This window comes from Tenrec ecaudatus, chromosome 2 (genome assembly GCF_050624435.1).
Source record: "Tenrec ecaudatus isolate mTenEca1 chromosome 2, mTenEca1.hap1, whole genome shotgun sequence".
In the NCBI taxonomy this organism is placed as follows: domain Eukaryota; kingdom Metazoa; phylum Chordata; class Mammalia; order Afrosoricida; family Tenrecidae; genus Tenrec; species Tenrec ecaudatus.
In genome coordinates this window covers 9,495,002-9,513,233 of record NC_134531.1, presented here as the reverse complement: position 1 = coordinate 9,513,233, position 18,232 = coordinate 9,495,002, and the positions used below count along the sequence as shown (strand labels likewise).

Below are 18,232 nucleotides of genomic sequence, written 5' to 3'. Positions count from 1 at the left end.
CGGGAGAAAAAGATGGGTCTTTCTACTTGTGGGCAGCTCTGCCCTGCCCTGGACGGTCAGCATGGGCTCCGTGCCAGTGAGAAAGTAGCACGCACTGGATGGCCGTGCGCTTGGTGGGAGGAATTCCGCATGGTCCACCTATGCCTCTGCTGGATTGATCCCCTCGAGAAGGAGTAACAATCATTATTTTTAAAAGGCATTTTCAAATGCTGACATCACACATATGCAATACTGCTCTTCGAAATGTGGTCTCATTTTCAAATTCTCTTTTAATGAAAAACATAAAACCTCCCACAAATATTCTGTGGATTCCTCACTTGTTGCTTTTGCTCCGCTGACACGGTCATGCTTACCCTCTGTCCTTTGCCGATGTGCCCTCCGTCCACTCTCCCCCTGGACCCTTTGTAGGTCGAACCTTCTGCAGACTCTCTTTGAGCATTGCTTTCAGCGAAACGCTGACAAAGCTGCTGCAAGTGACGGTCCATTTCAACTTCTTTTTGACCTATGAGTCATCAGAGCTGGTCTGCTTCCCCCTGGGTTCTCCCCGCTAGTGGGCTGGGCTCACGAGGGAGCTGAGTGAGACAGAGGTCACCCTAGCTCATGGCTGGAGACAGAGTTGCTCCAGTGGAATTGTATGCTATGTGAGGCACATGCCTAGAATCTGTTAACAAGAGGAACAGAGATGCTCTGCTCTGTTTTTCCCGGAGTGGCTGGTAAGGGGAGTTCAAGTCAGGGCGACCCCATGCGGGTCAGAGGTCTCTGCTTCCCGGGGTTTCTGTCGAGGATTTTTTGGAACCTGGATCTCCAAGTCTTTCTGGTCCACTTCCAATGACTTTCTCGTCTCTGGGTTTGTTGGCTGTTGCCGCTGCTGTTAGGTGCCCTTGAGTCCGTTCAGACTCACACGACCCTCTGCACAACAGAACGAAACACCCTTCTGGGCCGGCTCCACGGGGGTGGTTGCCTTTGAGCCCATTGCTGCAGCCACTCTCAATCCTCCAACCCGTCGAGTCTCGGCCTGGGTTTTGCTGCCCCTCTACTTTGCCGAGCTTGGTGTTCTTCTCAGGCGCGGGATTCCAGGCCTCCCACTCACTGTATTCACGACAAGGGGAAGCCTGGTCCACAGTCTTGGTGCCTAGAGCTTCTCAACTTAATTCCTCTCCATCATGACCCAGAGATAATCGGATCTCAAGTTCCCTGCCTCCCCAAATCTGTCTGCCATCGAGTCGATTCTGGCTCATAGCAACCCTGGAGGATGGAGGGAATTGCCCCAGTGGATTTCTGAGACTGTAACTCAGCGGTACTCAACCTGTGGGTCGCGACCCCTTTGGGGATCACATGACCCTTTCACAGGGGTCACCTGATTCATAACAGTAGCAACATGACAGTTATGAAGTAGCAACGAAGATAATTTTATGGTCACCACCACATGAGGAACTGTGTTAAAGGGTCGCGGCATTAGGAAGGTGAGAACCAGTGCTGTAACTCTTTATGGGAATAGAAAGCCTCATCAGTCAGCCAGGGTGCAATGTAGCACCGATGAAGAATGCAGCTTTCCTCTGGTTCATAAATGCTTCCTCCCCCCCCCCCCCCACTATCATGATCTGAATTCTACCTTGCAAGTCTGGATGGAGCAAAGGATGTACACTGGTGCAGATAGGAGCTGGAGGCACAGGGAATCCAGGGCGCATGATACCTCCAGGAACAGGGGTGTGAGGGGTGATACTCAGAGGGTAGAGTGAGAGTGGGTTGGAAAGGGGGAAGCAATTATAAGGAGCTACATGTAACCTCCTCCCTGGGGGACGGACAACAGAAAAGGGGGTGAAGGCAGACATCGGATAGGGCAAGATATGACAAAATAATAATTTATAAATTATCAAGGGCTCATGAGGGAGGGGAAAGTGAGGAGGGAGGAGGGGGAAAAAAGAGGACCTGATGCCAAGGGCTTAAGTGGAGAGCAAATGCTTTGAAAATGATGAGGGCAATGAATGTACAAATGTGCTTTACACAATTGATGTATGTATGGATTGTGATAAGAGTTGTATGAGCCCCTAATAAAACGTTTGAAAACAAAAAAAGAAAGCCTCATCTTGTTATTGTGGAGGAGCTGGTGATTTTGAACTGCTGACCTTGAGCTTAGCAGCCAATGGGTAACCACTACACCGCTGGGGCTTATGTGTTACATTTTCAGCAGGTTTGCAGGTGATGCTCTCAATTAAGAGTTCATCTCTGGATGCCTGTCTGCACACGCTTAGCCCTCCCTGCCAGCCTTGCTCCCTACCACAAGGATAATTGTTTGGGGGCGGTTGGAAATTTTGCTGATGACTCACAAGGGTCTTCCCCATGTCTCTTTGCAGGCGTCCTCTGGAACCTCTCGTCATGCGACGCCCTCAAAATGCCCATAATCCAGGACGCCCTGGCAGTGCTGACCAATGCCGTGATCATCCCACACTCCGGCTGGGAAAACTCGCCCCTGCAGGACGACCGGAAACTGCAGCTGCATTCCTCCCAGGTGCTGCGCAATGCTACTGGGTGCCTAAGGTCAGTCCCCGTTGTGCTCCGCGGCTGGTCCTCGGCCTGTGCGTCTCCGGCCACCACTCTGGCTTCTCCTGGAGCCTGCCTCCGTGTACTACCTAACGCCCCTCGCTGGCTTCCCATGAATCGTTCTCATGTAGAAAGTGGAACGTGGATGAGGCCATGCTCATGAGACATGAGCACAAAGTGCACTTTCGAATCCAGGGCTGACCTGGTACCAGGCGGCTCCCGCTGCCCAGTATGCATGCCAGCACAATCCACACCAAACTCTCTGCCTTTGGGCCCGTTCTGGCTCGTAGGGACCCTGCACCATGGGATAGAACTTTCCCCAGGGGGCTTGCAAGACTGTAGCTCTTCATGGGACTAGAAAGCCCCATCTTTTGGCCATGGAACAGCTGGTGGTTTCACACCGCGGACCGGAGTCAAGGTCATTACCTTTAGTTGACTTAAGTTTTCTTACTCAAACTCACTGCCTTCCAGTCTTTTGCAACTAATAGGATCTTACAGGACAGGGTAGAACTGGCCCTGTGCAGTTCCGAGCCTGTGCGTTTTTACAGGAGTAGGAAGCTTCGTCCTCCTCCCTGGGAGCTGCTCGGGGGTTTGAATGCTGACCTTGCAGTTAGCAGCCTAACTAGTAAGGCACCATACCCACCGGGCTGCATCCTTGATTCAATAAGAAGATTTCCTAGGTGGAGGATAAAGGTAAGCATTTCTAGCCCCAAAGGAAGCGTTTTGTTTGATGGCACCAGTGTGGCATGGAAAGGACATCTCACAGACCAGCATCCCAGAGGCCCGGGAACCCAGTGGGGGAGAGGGTCTGTGAAGGAGACTGGAGGAGCTAAGCAACTGTCACTGGCAGGCAGTGCATAGCAATGACTGCAGCTTTCTTAGTTCTCCAGGAGATCCCAAGAGCCTGGAATTCCTTGAACCCCCAACAATTCGCCAGCAAAACCTATCACCGTGGAGCCTGTTCCAAGGCAGAGACCCTGTAAGGCCGGGCAGAACTGCCCCTTTGGGTTTCCAAAGCTGGGAGCAGACTGCCTCACCCGGCTAGTGGATTCAAACCAATGACCTTTGGGTTCGCAGCCTAGAGCTTAACCCAGAGTGCCGCCAGGTCTCCTATGTGTTCGATGTTTTCTTAAATAAGAAAAGTAGCATGTGTATTATAATTCACTTCAATGAAAACCTCCTATTATAATTCACTTCTAATGAAAACCTCCCCTAATTTTCTACTGGGATTTCTTGAGTCATCTTAGTAGTTTATCCTTCGCCCTGTGTCCCACCCCGCCCCCCTGTGCTCCAAATAAAGCTAAGACAGCAATAACCAAGAGGTAGTGCTTCTTAAACTCTAGACATCGTGCACCCAAGACAGTTGTGTTTTGTTTTCGAGGCAGCGATGCAATTTAAATGACCTGGTCAAAAGCTGGGTTGCTAGGGTGGCATAGTGGGTTATGAGTTGGGCTGCTAACGACAAGGTTAGCGGTTCAATACCACCAGCCACTCTGAGGGAGAACGATGAGGCTTTCTACTCCTGTGAAGTTACAGTCTCAGAACGCCACAGGGGCAGCTCTACCCCGTCCTCTAAGGTCCCAAGGAGTTGATGGCCATGAGTGAGCATGTGGTCCAAGAGTCCGAAGTAGAAGGTATGTGATGACTTTCTTGGTGGTTCAAAGCTGTCGTTGTGTGTCCTGGATAAAGTCTGTTTCTCGATGCCAATCCAGTCACCCCTGAGAAGTAGCTGGAACCCCCTCAGTGGCATCTATACCAATGACCACATGCATTTGCGTGTGAGCGTTTTTGGCTGTTTTGGGTCGTTTGATTGGGTGGACTTCTGTGAGCAGACAGAGATGGAGGAAGAGCCTGCCCCCATGCATATCTGAAGGCCTGGCCAGACAGACAGACACATCTGACAAGAGCACTTTGCCGAGTCAGGACATAATGGACTTTGGCCTGATCTCTCCTGGCTGGGCTCTACCGTGAGGCAGGCTAACATCTCTCCCAAGCACCCTCTGCAGGCATCCATTTGTTTTGTACGCCTTTCAATTCTTTGCTCTCTCAGAAAACCCCTCCTCCACCGGATGAGCTATAACCCCCTCAGGGCTGTCACTGTGTGTGTCTGACTGTCATTGGCAACCCCCCAGAAGCATGGCTTCCCCTTTGAGGCTCTCCTGCTTGCAAGGCGCTGTGCAAAGGGTCATTCCCATCTCAGGGGCTCTGGGGGTGGGAGATACCCCGGAATGGATGTTAGAATAAAGTCAGGAAAGCCTGGGCAGTCTGTCAGGTCAAGTTGCGATGAGGAAGACGGGGTTGTCATCACACATCCGCCATGGAACGTCCTCTGCAAAGCCCGGTCAATTCCGTCCAGTCCAGCCCTCTGAGAGGAACATGGTGGCAGAATGACATGTCCTCCATGTTCCGCTTGAGACAGCAGGCCACCTCAGTGTGATTTAATGACAGGTCAGGTGAAAAAGCTGGACCGTTGGCCCTGCACAGGCCCCCTATGTAAGCACCGCGCTGAGTAGAGTCTGCGAGGTAACGTAGGTCAGCATGAACAAACCAGTCGTCCTTCGTTGTTCATGCCCATCGAGGCCACTCCCCGGCTGGCTTTGCTCCTGGCCAGGAGGGACCCCGTCGCAGGATCACACGAGAAAGGACATGGTTCCATGTGGAGTTCCAAGAAGGAGTTCCCGGTTGTCCAAAACAGGTTTCCTTCCCCTGGGGCAGCATTTTCCCCGTTCTGTTTCTGAGGTTATTGAGTGACAGTGTAAAATCCGCCATCTACGGCGCTGGTTATTAGATGCCATTGAGTCTCCGCAGACTCACGGTGACTCTCTACTCAACTCATGCCGACTTATAGTGAAGACCCCCGCACCCCCACCCCGTATGAGTTTCTGAGTCTGTAACTGTTTACAGGAGGAGAAAGCCCAGTCTTTCTCCTGGGGAGCTGCTGGTGGTTTCGAACCACCGACCATGTGGATCGCAGCCCAGTGCGTAAGCACTACGCCGCCAGAGGTGCTGTACTGCACAGCAGAAGGAAACGCTGCTGCATCCTCTCCATCTACACAGTCGTTGTTATGTTTGAGCCCATTGTAGCCACTGTGTCATTGTATCTCATTGACGTTCCTCTCATTTGCTGACCCTCTGTTTCCACACATGCTATAGAGTGGCGCGTCTTGCATACTGAATACTTAAATTCTCTCTTAATTCATTAAACTCCTACCCTTCTCTTACTGGAATAAATCTGAATGTGTCTATGAAGCGTTTTACACTGATAAGCTACTTGGACTTGGTGAGGATGAAGCTGCCCCAAGAAAGGGCTAAAATATATTTCCCAATAAAAACTCCACCGATGAAAGCATCCTGTAACTTACTACTGCTCTCAGTCCTTTATTCATAGAACCAATGTGAGCAACACACCACAATGGTCACAGATGTTTGGATCGTGGTGGAAGACAGGATCTTCAGATGCCAGATTACATACACTCATGATTTACCCAATAAACCTTGGATCCTGATTTACGTTAAAGAGATCCTCTCTTGTGTAGCTTCTGCCTTTAAACCATTGTATCCCATGATCCTTGGTGGCGTGCCTGCTGAACACTGGGAACCAGAGAGGTCTAGATAGGCATGGCAGCCCCGGCCTGTCAGCACTCTTTCTAAGTGGAGAAACACGACACCCAGGGAATTAACAGAAAAGTGATGCCTAACCTTAGATCCCTGCCTCTCCAACTATGAGACCATGCAGTCCAGCCAGGGGTATTTTGACAACAGCCCCAGGAAATGACAACAGAATTACACCTAACAGTGATCAATTACACAACCAGGGAATCAGAGCAGGCCCTAATTTAAATGTAGTCCTCAAAGATTTCAGTTCACAACCAGTTCACCTCAATGTAGAAATTGAATCTGACTGTATCCTCTTGCAAATAATATTCTTCTATCAAAATAGTGATTAAGATGCCTTTTGGAAAAAGGGAAAAACAGTAATTATTTTTCTAGTCATTGTTATGCACCAATTCGCCATAGGTAAAGCTTTGGACTGCTAGCCTGAAGGCCAGTGGTTGGAAGCCACCTGTGTCTGCTTCTGGAAAGAATGTCCCCCTCAGAGCCCCTGTGGGGTGCGTCCATCCCGTCCTATCGGGCCACTGTGACTTGGAATCGACTCGATGGCCTTGGTTTGGTTTGGTTTGGTTTGGGGCATTCAAGAAAATAATATCCTGAGTTGGTATAACAAAATGAAGCAGCACATTTGCATTCTTTTTTTCAAAACTATTTTTATTGGGAGCTCATGGAGAAGTTACCTCTCCATAGTTCAAAAATATCAAGCTAGTGTACAATCGAAACACACTAAGTTTCAAAATATTTTCTTCCTTCTCGAACTCCTTGAGATCAGTTCCCCTTTACTCCCTCCCCCAAGGTACCCCTCCCAGAAACTCTTTCTCCACTTGCTGTCTCAAAGGTTCTTCAATCCCAGGTTTCCTAAACCAAAGAACAGAAGAGCATATGACAACGATTCAAGAGGACTACCCTTAGTGACAAAATACATTAGAGACAAATATCCATATGAAACACACACACACACACACAGAGAAATTATTGAAAACCAGATCAGGCCCAAAGTGTAGCAGAGGAGGGAATCAAGTGACAAGGTTTTAATTTGTCAAATCGGGTTTATTATTTTGATCTCCTGTAGTCATCTCTCCAATGCACTCTTTGATAACCAGTTTATTCCCATCCCTCCATTTTGGTTAGAGGGAAATTACTAGAGGCTTATTTCCTATGCAGATCTCCCACATGTATGGTGGCTTTCATTGTCATCCATAGATGCAAACCAGAATCTTCTAATTTAAGAGATTCTACACTATCCCCTTCTTTGGCTTTGGATTATATAATCCACAAGCCTTGGATCATGGATGTGGACTTGGTTGGCATCTTACTTAAATGGATGCTTGTTTGGAAACAAGCCGCTGAGAACCCAGACACGATTCTGTCAGATACCTGGGCACCATCTAGTCACATTCTTTGATCTGGACCGCTAATCCAAAGCTTTCATGTTTCCTTCATGGTTCAGAAATCTAGAAACGCACATTACAAGTTAGATGCCATTCTTCTTCCCCAGTGTGTTGGAACCCTGACTGCCATACCTAGGAAGCTGGGCTGAACCAAAAGCGTGTGATCCAGAACGTTGTTTAGCTGCTGGTAGAAACCAGGAAGCTGTCTTTGCAGAAAGAGAAGGGGTGGAGTGTGCGTAAGAAAACCTAAGACTCTGGAGAGGATTGCAATTAATTAGGTATAAGCCAAATTAATTGCTTTCAGCTGCTTCTTGTGTTTTGAATAGATTCCAAATCATCGTGACCCTATGGGACATGGAAGAATGCCTCTGTGAGTTTCTGAGACTATCACTCAGAGCCTCGTTTTTCTCTTCCAAAGCGGCTGGTGGTTTCGAGCTGCTGACTTTGAAGTTATCAGCCCAATACACAACCACTATGCCACCAGGGCTCCTCCAAATTAAGGGTCACAACAGGTAGACACTTCAAACCCTTTGCTTTGATTTATATAGATTCCACTGTATTCAAGCAATGATGAATCACATATAGATACTTAAATATAAAATACATCTGATAACTTTGCTCCCCCTTGTAGGTCTTGTTCTTTGTTAGGAAAACATTGAAGAAAGGAAGGTGTTGTTGTTAAGGCCCATTATGTAGTATTCAAACTCTTTGCACCAGTGTCCCCTGAGATCCTTCAAGTTATGTATACAAGTTCTCACCCGACCTTCCAGTGTTAGGAGTAAAGCATATTTGGTCTCTGCCATAACAATACGTGTTACACATTTGTTGTCAGATTATGTGTTTTTCATTAGCATTCAATTTCAGCCAGTCCTTTGAATGAAAAAGAGTAGAAAATTCTGACCAGGTCACCGTGGGAATCCCTTTGTATGTGTGTTGAAGTCAATTAGATGGAGTGGCTGTCATCCCAACACTCTCCAAACTCCCTGCCATCGAGTCGATGCTGATCCATAGGGACCCTATAGGACAGGGTAGGATGGTCCCAGTGGGGGTCTGACTGTAACTCTTTATGAAAGTACAATGCTGCCCTTTCTCGGTGGAGTGGCTGGTGGTTTTGAACTATGACCTTGTGTGTAGCAGCCCAGAGTGCAACCACTGCACCATCAGTGCAATCCATCACTCCTTAGTAACTCTCCTATGGGATATTTTCCTGGTTCTGAGTTGGAATAAAGACCTGTGTTGGCACTGTGGGTTGGTACCAGCCTCCCCTTGGGAGACACATGAGGCTGTCTGCTCCCATAATGGATCAGCAGTGCTCTAAAGGGTCGCTGTGAGCTGGAATCAACCCAAAGGCAGGCGTTTGGTTGGAGTTGGAATGAAAGTTCTTCTTCTTCAAAAGGTGTAGAGAAACCTTGAAATCAGGGAAGTTTCAAGGTAAGAAGGCAAGGGAGGAAGTGGGCAGGGCTACACATGAAGCAAGGCTGGGCCTGTGCCCATTGCTAACCGTGGAAATGTGAAAATTGGACATTGACTAAAGAAGGCCAAAGAAGAATCGATGTTTCTGAATTGTGGTGCTGGAGAAGAGTGGAAAGTGCCATGGGCTGCCAAAAGGACCGAGTGATCTGTCGTGGAAGAAGTAGGGCCAGAGTGCTCTTTAAAGGCATAAATTGCGCGATGTCATCCTACATACTTTGTGTATGTTGTCAGGAGTCCCTGGAGAAGGACATCATTCTTGGTAAAGTTGAGGGGCAGCAAAAATGAGCGAGGCCTTCTAGGAGATGGATTGACCCCGTGACTGCATCCGTGGGCTCAGGCCTCGGACCAGTTGTGAGGATGGTGCAGGGCGAGGCGTGCTCGTTTCTGTGGTGTGCAAGGTCGCTATGGGTCGAAACCCACTCCACGGCACTTAACAACAGCTGTCGAAGTTGGAGTCCACAGTCATGTGTGGTGGTGGACGGGCCACTTAGTTATTTTTTTCATTCATTCTTACTTGCCAAGGTTTGAACTAGCAGCCTAATCCATGTTGATTAAGTTCTCAATAGAGATTACATTTTGAAGTGAAGGGAAATGGCTTGATACTTACCCGACTCCTGTCTCCCGAGCCAGAGAAGTCCTGCTTCCGTTGCCGTCTTCAATTCACGCTCCCCCCACGTGCTCCATATGCTCTTCCTGAGTGAGTCCAGCTGCCCATCCTGGGTCGCTCCTCCTGACTCTGGGTCCAGCCTGGGGGGAGACGCAATGCTATATGGTACAAAGTGGTTAACCGACCGGTGCAGTCAATCACCCAGGGCTGCACAACCTCGATGCCACCAGCACTCCTCCAAATTCAGGTACAGCAAGAAACCCCTGCAAGTTCCTTGGTTTGGTTTGTGCACGCTCCACTCTTCCTGGCTCTGCTGCTTTTGATTTTCTTCTGGATACACTCGGGGCGCCGTCCACTCAGCCACATCCAGTGTCTTAGGTTGCCACCTGTCTCCTCCCTCCCCCTCCTTTCTGCCTTCTCGGCCACCTCTCCCAAATTAGGGGTTGGGCGGGCGGCTTGGATAGATTAGTCACGGACCCCCACACCAGGGCCTTCTCTCTACTTCCATCTTAAATCTGGATTCAGACCATTCGTCAGACCGATTGGTGCCTCTTGTTGTTTTCCTCTGCTGGGGGAAGGATTGTGTTTTAAGTCTTTTTCTGGAAGGTGAAGCTGACATTATTTTCCCAGGGCTTTGACACCTCAATTTTTTAAACATGAGTTGGTATGTTGGGCTTGTTTCTGTCACCATCCCTTCAGAAATGCTGGAGAAAAGGAAATGGAAAAGGAGAGGCAAATCTTCTCCTAGGACTTAAAATCCGACTGCCATCAAGTCGACTCTAAGCCGGAGCGAGTCTCTCCAGCATTTCTGAGACTGTCAGTCTTTACAGGAGCAGACAGCCTCATCTTTTTCTCTCAGAGCATCTGGTGAGTTTGAACCACTGGCTTCTCAGGTGGAAGCCCAACACATGACCCACCGTCCCCCGGAGCTCTTTTCTGCTAGGACTATTGTTGTTGGGAGGTGCCACCCAGTCGGTGACAACCCACCAGGACCCTGTACACCACAGGATGAAACACTGCTTGGTCCCACAGCATCCTCACAACTGTTCCTGTGCGTGAGCCCACTGTCGCAACCACGGTGTCCGTCCATCTCCTTGTGAGCCTTCCTCTCTTTCACTGCTCCTCTACTTTACCAAACACGATGTCCCCTAAATCAGTGTATCCTACAAATCCAGGAGAAGCAGACCCAGTCAGGTAAACACAAGTTACTGCCGTCCCTCTGTGGCACATTCTCTTAGGGTTGTTGGTTCAGTTCCTCCTAGCAGGGTCTCAGCAGAAAAGATCCCCCTGGGGTGGGACTCGCCTTCTCACCATGATTGTCAGCTGGCTTCATAAGCGCTGTTGTGGCTTCCTGTTATGTGAGTCGGAGCGATTACTTCTGATTTTTATTCCTCGTGAGATGCAGCCTTGTTCATGATAGTTCAGGGTGGGGAAATCAAGGTTAAGGATGTAAGCAACTGCTGCTCCAAAGGAGAGCATCTTTTAATTTTTCAAGAATTAAAACATATGCATGTTCTGAATGCAAACTCTACCACCTCTTTTTAAGTACGCAAAGCCTACCAAAGAATATTCTAAATTAGTGAGCTCTATCCAGACCTGAATAATGAGTCCTATGAGTGTAGAGGTTGTGTGTCAGGCTGTGATCTGCAAGGCCAGCAGTTGGAAACCACCAGCCACTCTGAGCAAGAAAGACAAGGCGCTCTACTCCTGTAAAGAATTACAGTCTCAGAAACGCACAGGGGCAGTTCCACCCTGCCCGATGGCGTCTCTGTGAGTCAGAATCAACTCCGTGACAAGAATTTGGTTTGGTTTCAGACCAGAATAAACTAAGATCTGGAAACCTGCCATTATCGTTATTGGGTCCCTTCAAGTTGATACCAACTCACAGCAACCCTATCTATACACAGGAGGAAACCCAGGTCGCTCCTGTACCATCCTCACAATTGTGCTTGAGCCCATTGTTGCAGCCCCGTGTCCATCCACCTCAGGAGGAGTGTTTGTCATCTTCTACTGGCCCTCCACTTTCGAAAGTGGAGTGTGTTCTGCCAGGGACTGGTCTCTCCTGACACCCTGTTCAAAGGATGTGAGATGAAGTCTTGCCATCCAGGAAATTCAGCCCTGCCTTATCCTTAGAGGATTTCATAGAGTCTTAATTGACTGTGCAGTGTCTTGGGCATACATGTGAAGCCAGTATTGATGGCTGTATCCCCAGACAGACTCTAAAACAGGCCCAATCCTGGAGCGTCTTTAGAGGAAAGACACTGTGTCTTCACTGAGTGTTGCTCTTTTGGGGTGCCCTTGCGTCAATTACGACCCACGGCGAGCCCATGTACAACAGAGCGAGATGCTGCCCCTCTCGCATCCTTCTCACGGCTGTTGCGTGCCTGCGCCCATTGCTGTGACCACTGTTAGTCCATCCCATTGGCTCATGGTACCTTCTCTGAGTGGACATGCTAAGTCTTCATGGAAAGATGCCACACCATGTTGACACAGCCAACCTTGCAGTAGACAGAAACTATGAAATGAAAAGTGCAAGCCCTTTGTCTTTTTTCCATTTTAAATTCATGTGGGGGTTGGAAGGAACTGGAGTTTTGCAAAAGCATATCAACTAATTGTTTCTGAAGGATCCATCCACCCTTGAGAAAGATGGTAGGAATGAAGACAGCGAATCTCTTCCCTTCTGTAAGAAGAGCCATTGATAAGGATGATGGTGGATAGATTGTGGGATTTCAAGGAGCACTGGCAGGGGCTGCCAATGGGTGCTGGGGCTGTGGGTGATTAGAAAGGGGAAGGGCTTCCTAAAATCTTCCTGGTCATCATCCCACACTAATATACACAATACACACACAAACATAGACTCTCCTATCTTCATCTTCCTCGTTTCTTCCACTTTCTAATTCCCCCGTTGGCTCCACTTGTGCCAGCTGCAAGCTTTACTTTTTAATGAAGACCCTTTTGCAGGGTGGCCCAAAAGAATGGTGGTGGAGTGTTAGAAAGTAGCAGCGTGCATGTGCAGTAAGTTATTTTGTTCGTCTTTCGTGACCGTGCGGTTCCAGTGCTTCCACTCTGCCTGGGAAGCTGCCTTCCCGGAGCCAATGCCAGGCTGCCCAGACCTGGAGATGGAGTCAAGGCTGTGCCCGGAGATGGCCTTCTGGTATCTGCTGGGTATACTCAGCACTTCCCACCCGTAGCCTGCTTGGACAAGCCACACCTGGACACTGGCTGGCCCAATCACAGTGGCCCAGGTTCTGGACAAGTTCATTTTGACTCAGCTCACCCAAGAAGATCCTTAAAGGGGTTGGGGGCAAAAAGCTAGGGGAACCCCCTGAAGATACAGCTCAAGCAACATCCAATGATTGACCTACCGCCATTCAGTAGCTCCCGACTCACAGAGACCGTCTAAGGCAGCGGGAGAGTATTCCGCACACTTCTGAGGCTGTACGTCTCTACGGGCACAGACAGCCTCATCTTTCCTCTGCGGAAAGGCCGGTGGGTTTCAGGCAATGACCTTGTGGGTAATAGCCCAATTCTTCACCCACCAGGGATCCTTACAAAGGAGCAAAGAGATACCTGACCCCAGACAACCTGGAGGGTTTGTTTTGTTTTGTTTTGTTTTTGTGAAAAACCATTCCTGTGCACATTGTTGTACATCTTCTTAGCTGTCACCCAGTCGACCTGAGTTTTGCTGGCCCGTGAATAGTGGAACGAAATGCTTCCTGGTCCTGGGTCGTTCCTGTGATTGGAGGTGGATCAGACCTTTACAATCCTTAGGGTTTTTATCGATTGAATTTCAGAAGCAAATCACTAGGCCCCTCTTCCTAGTCTGCTTCAGTATAGACGCTTAGACCGCCAGCCCTGTCTTTCTAGTCTAACTTAATCCATCAGCTGAGATCATCAGGCCTTTTCCCCTCCTCTGACTCAGTGTACAAGCTGGGCTGAAAGCTGTTCAGCGTCACAGCAAGAATCAAGCAGTCCTCAGTGGCTGTGCATGAGGTGCACTGGAGGGGAATAGAACCTGGGAATTCTGCACTGAGCCATCGAAGCCCCTCCATATCATAGGTAAAGGCAAGCACTGCGTATAGGCGGATTGAGCTCTGCAAGCTCAGACATGGCCAACTCAGCCAAAGAGCGTTCCAATGCAGCCTCTGCTCTGGGTGGCAGAAAACCAGGTGTGTACTCCCCAGGTGTGGGTGTGACTTCTGCGTCATCGGCTCTGGTCGACGATCCAGGTCTGTTCTCATTCCCGATTTTACCTGGGTTTCCCCTGGGTCACCGTGCGTGGAGGTGTTTGGTTGGAGAGCAGGGCAGTCAGAAGACATGCTAGACTTTCAAACCAGTGATGTCATTGAAGGCCGTTCCCTCCTGTAGCTGTGTTCAGAGTGGAGGTTTCCGGGTGTGCTGTGAAATGGGACTGGGGTGCCCCGTGAAAATACCGTACATCAGTATCCTGGGGATACTCTGTACAGCCATTGCCGTCATGGCAGCATGCACCCCAGGGAGAACCTTAGAGCATCTTGTCATTCCCACCTACCAGGTGGCGTAGCGAGCTGATCAGATCCCCGGTCCCTTAGGATGCTGTTCCGTTCAATAGTGAATTCTTAGGGCTGTTCCTTCAACCGCGCGGTCTCTGCAGAAGGCGTGCTCGGCTACCGCCCACAGCTCATTTCCCAGGTGCAGCCACGCCACGGGTTTATTTTTATTATTCGGTTCCTACTTCAGCATCTTGTCCTGAAGGACAACATTATACAACCATAATTCCCCACCCCTATCCCCCATCTGTCTCTGTGCACACAAGAACGCTATCAGGCCTGCCAACAGATCTGCCAGAACATTCGCTTAGGAGTGTAATTAAACTCACAGCCCCAATTAGTCATTTCAGCCTCCATAGTGGATAAGCACGTGATCTCAGAGTGCTACTGATGCTCTGGGTGACCTTGGGAAAACCCCATCACGGAGTCACAATAGTGGCAAACACAATGGCTGGAAAGTTCCGCAGGTATGCCCAGGTGAGAGGAGTATTTGGTACTGTTTTTATGTTAAGCTTCATGCCAATAGTATTAATCTAGTCCAAAGGCTTTTTCTAAGGTGTCCTTAAAGGGTTGCTTAGCCCTTATTCCAAACCTGGGCGTGTTGACGGCCTGAAGTTAATTTGGCTTCATAGTGCAGCAGAAAGCAACGTCCTCCCGAGGCCCTGCTCTAGTGACCCACATCTGTGGGAACACGGATGTCAGAGTGTAGCTTGAAAGAACCTCTTCCAAGGGAGAGTGGCTTCTTCTTTTTAGCAGTCCATGGTACTTTGGTCAATATTCTTCGCCAGCCCATTAAAATGCATCAACTCTTCTTCAGTCTTCCGTACTCAGTGTACAATTTCCACACGCATATGAGGCAATGGAAAAGCCATGACTTGGGTCAGGTGCACCTTAATCCTCAAAGTAACAGCCTTGTTTTTCAATACTCTAACGAGGTCTTGGGCAGCAGATTTGCCTAATGCAATGCTTCTGTTGCTCTCTTGACTGCTGCTTCCATGAAAGTAGCTTTTCTGCTTTCTGCCTCTGTAGGACTTTGCATCTTTCAAATCTTTCTTGCTCAGAAAGATTTAAAGAAAAAAGGTGGGAAAAACACAACTTTCACATATCAAATTTTCCAGAACTTTCTGTCACTCCTCTCCCCAGTTCTTCCTGGCACGTATGTTCCAGCAGTGGAAATAGGGTTCATTTCTCCCCAAACATGACTCTGTTGTGTGTGTGTGTGTGTGTGTGTGTGTGTGTGTTTCCAAACCAGAGAAGTTGATAGTCTGATTATTCCCTCATGAATGGTGTGGAGGTTACACATTAGGCTGTTAATCACAAGATCAGCAGTTCAAAACCACCAGCCACTCCTCCAAAGAAAGACCGGGCTTTCTACTCCAGTGAAGAGTTGCAGTCTCAGAAACTCATGATGGCAGTTCCACCCTGTCCTCTGGGGTCGCTGTGAGGCGGCACCGGTTGCGTGGCAGTGAGTTTGGTTTGGTTGTACAGTCATACTGTTCTGTCCTGCAATGTCCATTTCTTCTCCCCAAGCCATCCTGCAAATTTGGGTCTATTTCATTATGAAAATTCCCTGGATTGAGCTAAACCTAGCTTTAAATTATTTATCTTCTAATTTGGTTGCAAACATGGGCTGCTTTTAAAAGGGCGAGCAAATACGATATGCGATCTTTTCAGTGTGAGAAGTCACTCTTCCTCTTCGACGATGAATATTCAAATCCTTCCATTAGTGTGAACAAATTGCTTCCTTTAAGGAGAGATTAAATGAAAAAGTTTAGCTGATTCCCAATTGGCATATACAATGGTGTTTAATATTTATCCCTACGAAACATTGGGTTCCAGGGCTTAGTAACCTGATAAATAAAATGCAAGTTGTCAGTGCGGCTCATTTTAAAAACCCTTCATAACATCTTGATATTAAAAAAAATAAAAGGTTTTTTCTCCTCATGCTGCCTTCCCAAATTACATCCCACTGAACAGGAAGATAGCTTCCCTGAAGGAGAAGCAAGTCTATTAGCCATAAATTGAAACAGCAAGAGCTGGCCAGCCATATTCACGTCTTGCTTCAGTACCAAGGCTGCAGTATTTCCACACACCTAGTGCATTATGGCTCTATCGTCTCCCTTTCCCACGTATCACTAATTTACAAACAATAGAGCTAGCATTGACCAGAGTTGGGACCCAGCCCCCCGTGGCATGGAGATGGCTCTCTGAAAACGGCACCGTGGACTTGTGGTGCCTAGCCGTGGTTGGGTGGGAAAGTCGTGTTCAACGGAGGCATCCCAAGTGGCCGTGATGATTCTTCTCAGAGGAAGGAGAAAGAAAGCCAGTAAGCGTGGAGAAAAACACCCACGATGTACCAATTCAGGGAGCACACCTCCCACCCGCCATCTTGTGGCTTCAGAGACATAGGCATGAGAGGAACGTTAGCAGTGAACAGGCTGGCTCTGACTTCTCTCTCCTCCAACCTGCCTTTTTGCTGACTCTTACTGGTTGACGTTGAATGCACTAGTGACTGGTTGGTGACCTTGTGTGGGTTAGAGTTGAGCTGTTCTCTGTAGGTTTTTCACAGCCTGGAATATTGAAGCTACCTTTCCCAGCAGATTTGAAAGATCAGGTTCACAAAAGCTCAGTTGGCCCATCTCTCCCCAGCGATTCCGCTTTCCTGAACTGAAGACTGTATCACACGGCATGCACACAGGACAAGTTCATAGTCATGGGTGGTGGTGGTGGTGTCCGTGTAGACACCATGTGACCTTATCTCTAACAGAACACAATGCTGTGTGGTCCGGTGCCCTCCCCTCAATTGCCCGTATGTTTGAGCTCATTGCTGAAGCATGAGCCCTCTTGGTCACTGACCTCCTGGGACCCTGCTGGTGCACTGGCTACACATCGCACTGCTAATTGCAAGGCCAGTAGCTAGAACCCACCACCCAGCCAGTTCCAAGGGAGAAAGGAGGCTTCCTAGTACAGCAAGAGTCCAGTCCCAGGACCTCACTGTGGCAGTTCTACTCCGCCCTATAAGGTCACTGTGAGTCGGCATCGACTCAAGGACTGAGTTTGGTTTTGGGTTTTCTGCTTTACTAAACATCATGCCTTTTCCAGCGATTATTTTTTTCCCAATGACAGGTCCAGAATAAGCAAGACACGTCTCCCCTCCCTATTTCTCAGAAGCTCTCCTTGCTCTAAGAATTGCTTGTTCTTTTGACAGCCCATGGCATATTCTACATCCTTCACCAACATGTACATTCTACATCCTTCACCAACATGTACATTCTCCATCCTTCACCAATATGTACATTCTCCATCCTTCACCAACATGTACATTCTATTTCCTTCACCAACATGCATATTCTACATCCTTCACCAACATGTATACTCTATTTCCTTCACCAAGATGCATATTCTACATCCTTCACCAACATGCAGTGCATAGTCTATGTCAGGGGGCCTCAAACCACAGCCCATGGGCCACATGCAGCCCGCTGAGGACATTTATCCGGCCCGCCGGATGTTTTTGCCCCTTTTGTTTTTTTCCTTCAAAATAAGATATGTGCAGTGCGCATAGGAATTTGTTCTTAGTTTTTTTATAGGCTGGCCCGCCAACGGGTCTGAGGGGCAGTGAATTGACCCCCTGTTTAAAAAGTTTGGGGACCCCTGGTCTATATTCTTCACCAACACCACCGTCCAAAGGCATCAGTTCTTCTACTGCGATCTACTGTCTTCATCCTTCTTTATTTTGATTTCTTTCATTATCCAGCTGCTGCATGGATTACTTACTTCTGGCCATTTGTCATGAGTGGCTGGCTGGAGACCAATAAGGAAGGCAGGCCCCTGACTGTGGGGTCCGAGGGCCCTGGGTGCTGGTGGCAACAAGGGGTCACAGGAAGCAGAGAACTTCCCTGTTTCTCTGTACTCCTTTGGAAACTCATGGTTGCATCTCTGAGATGGATCATTATCCTCTCGCAGCATGATGGAGGAAGCAACAACAACAAAAAAGTTTTAAAAATCAGATCCCTAGTGCTTATCAGAAAGTTCATATTCTGACCTTTCAGAATAGAGGCTTCCAGAAGCACCAATAA

General features: G+C 48.5%; 1 protein-coding gene across 2 annotated transcripts in view; it reads left to right on the top strand.

Moving 5' to 3' along the window:
* Positions 1-18,232, top strand: part of CTNND2 (catenin delta 2) — a 473,556-nt gene that overhangs the window by 274,795 nt on the left and 180,529 nt on the right. For both annotated transcript variants that reach the window (XM_075542985.1, XM_075542984.1), the window contains exon 7: positions 2,355-2,538. In XM_075542985.1, coding sequence (XP_075399100.1) covers positions 2,355-2,538 — 184 coding nt within the window. The remainder of the gene's footprint in view (positions 1-2,354; positions 2,539-18,232) is intronic.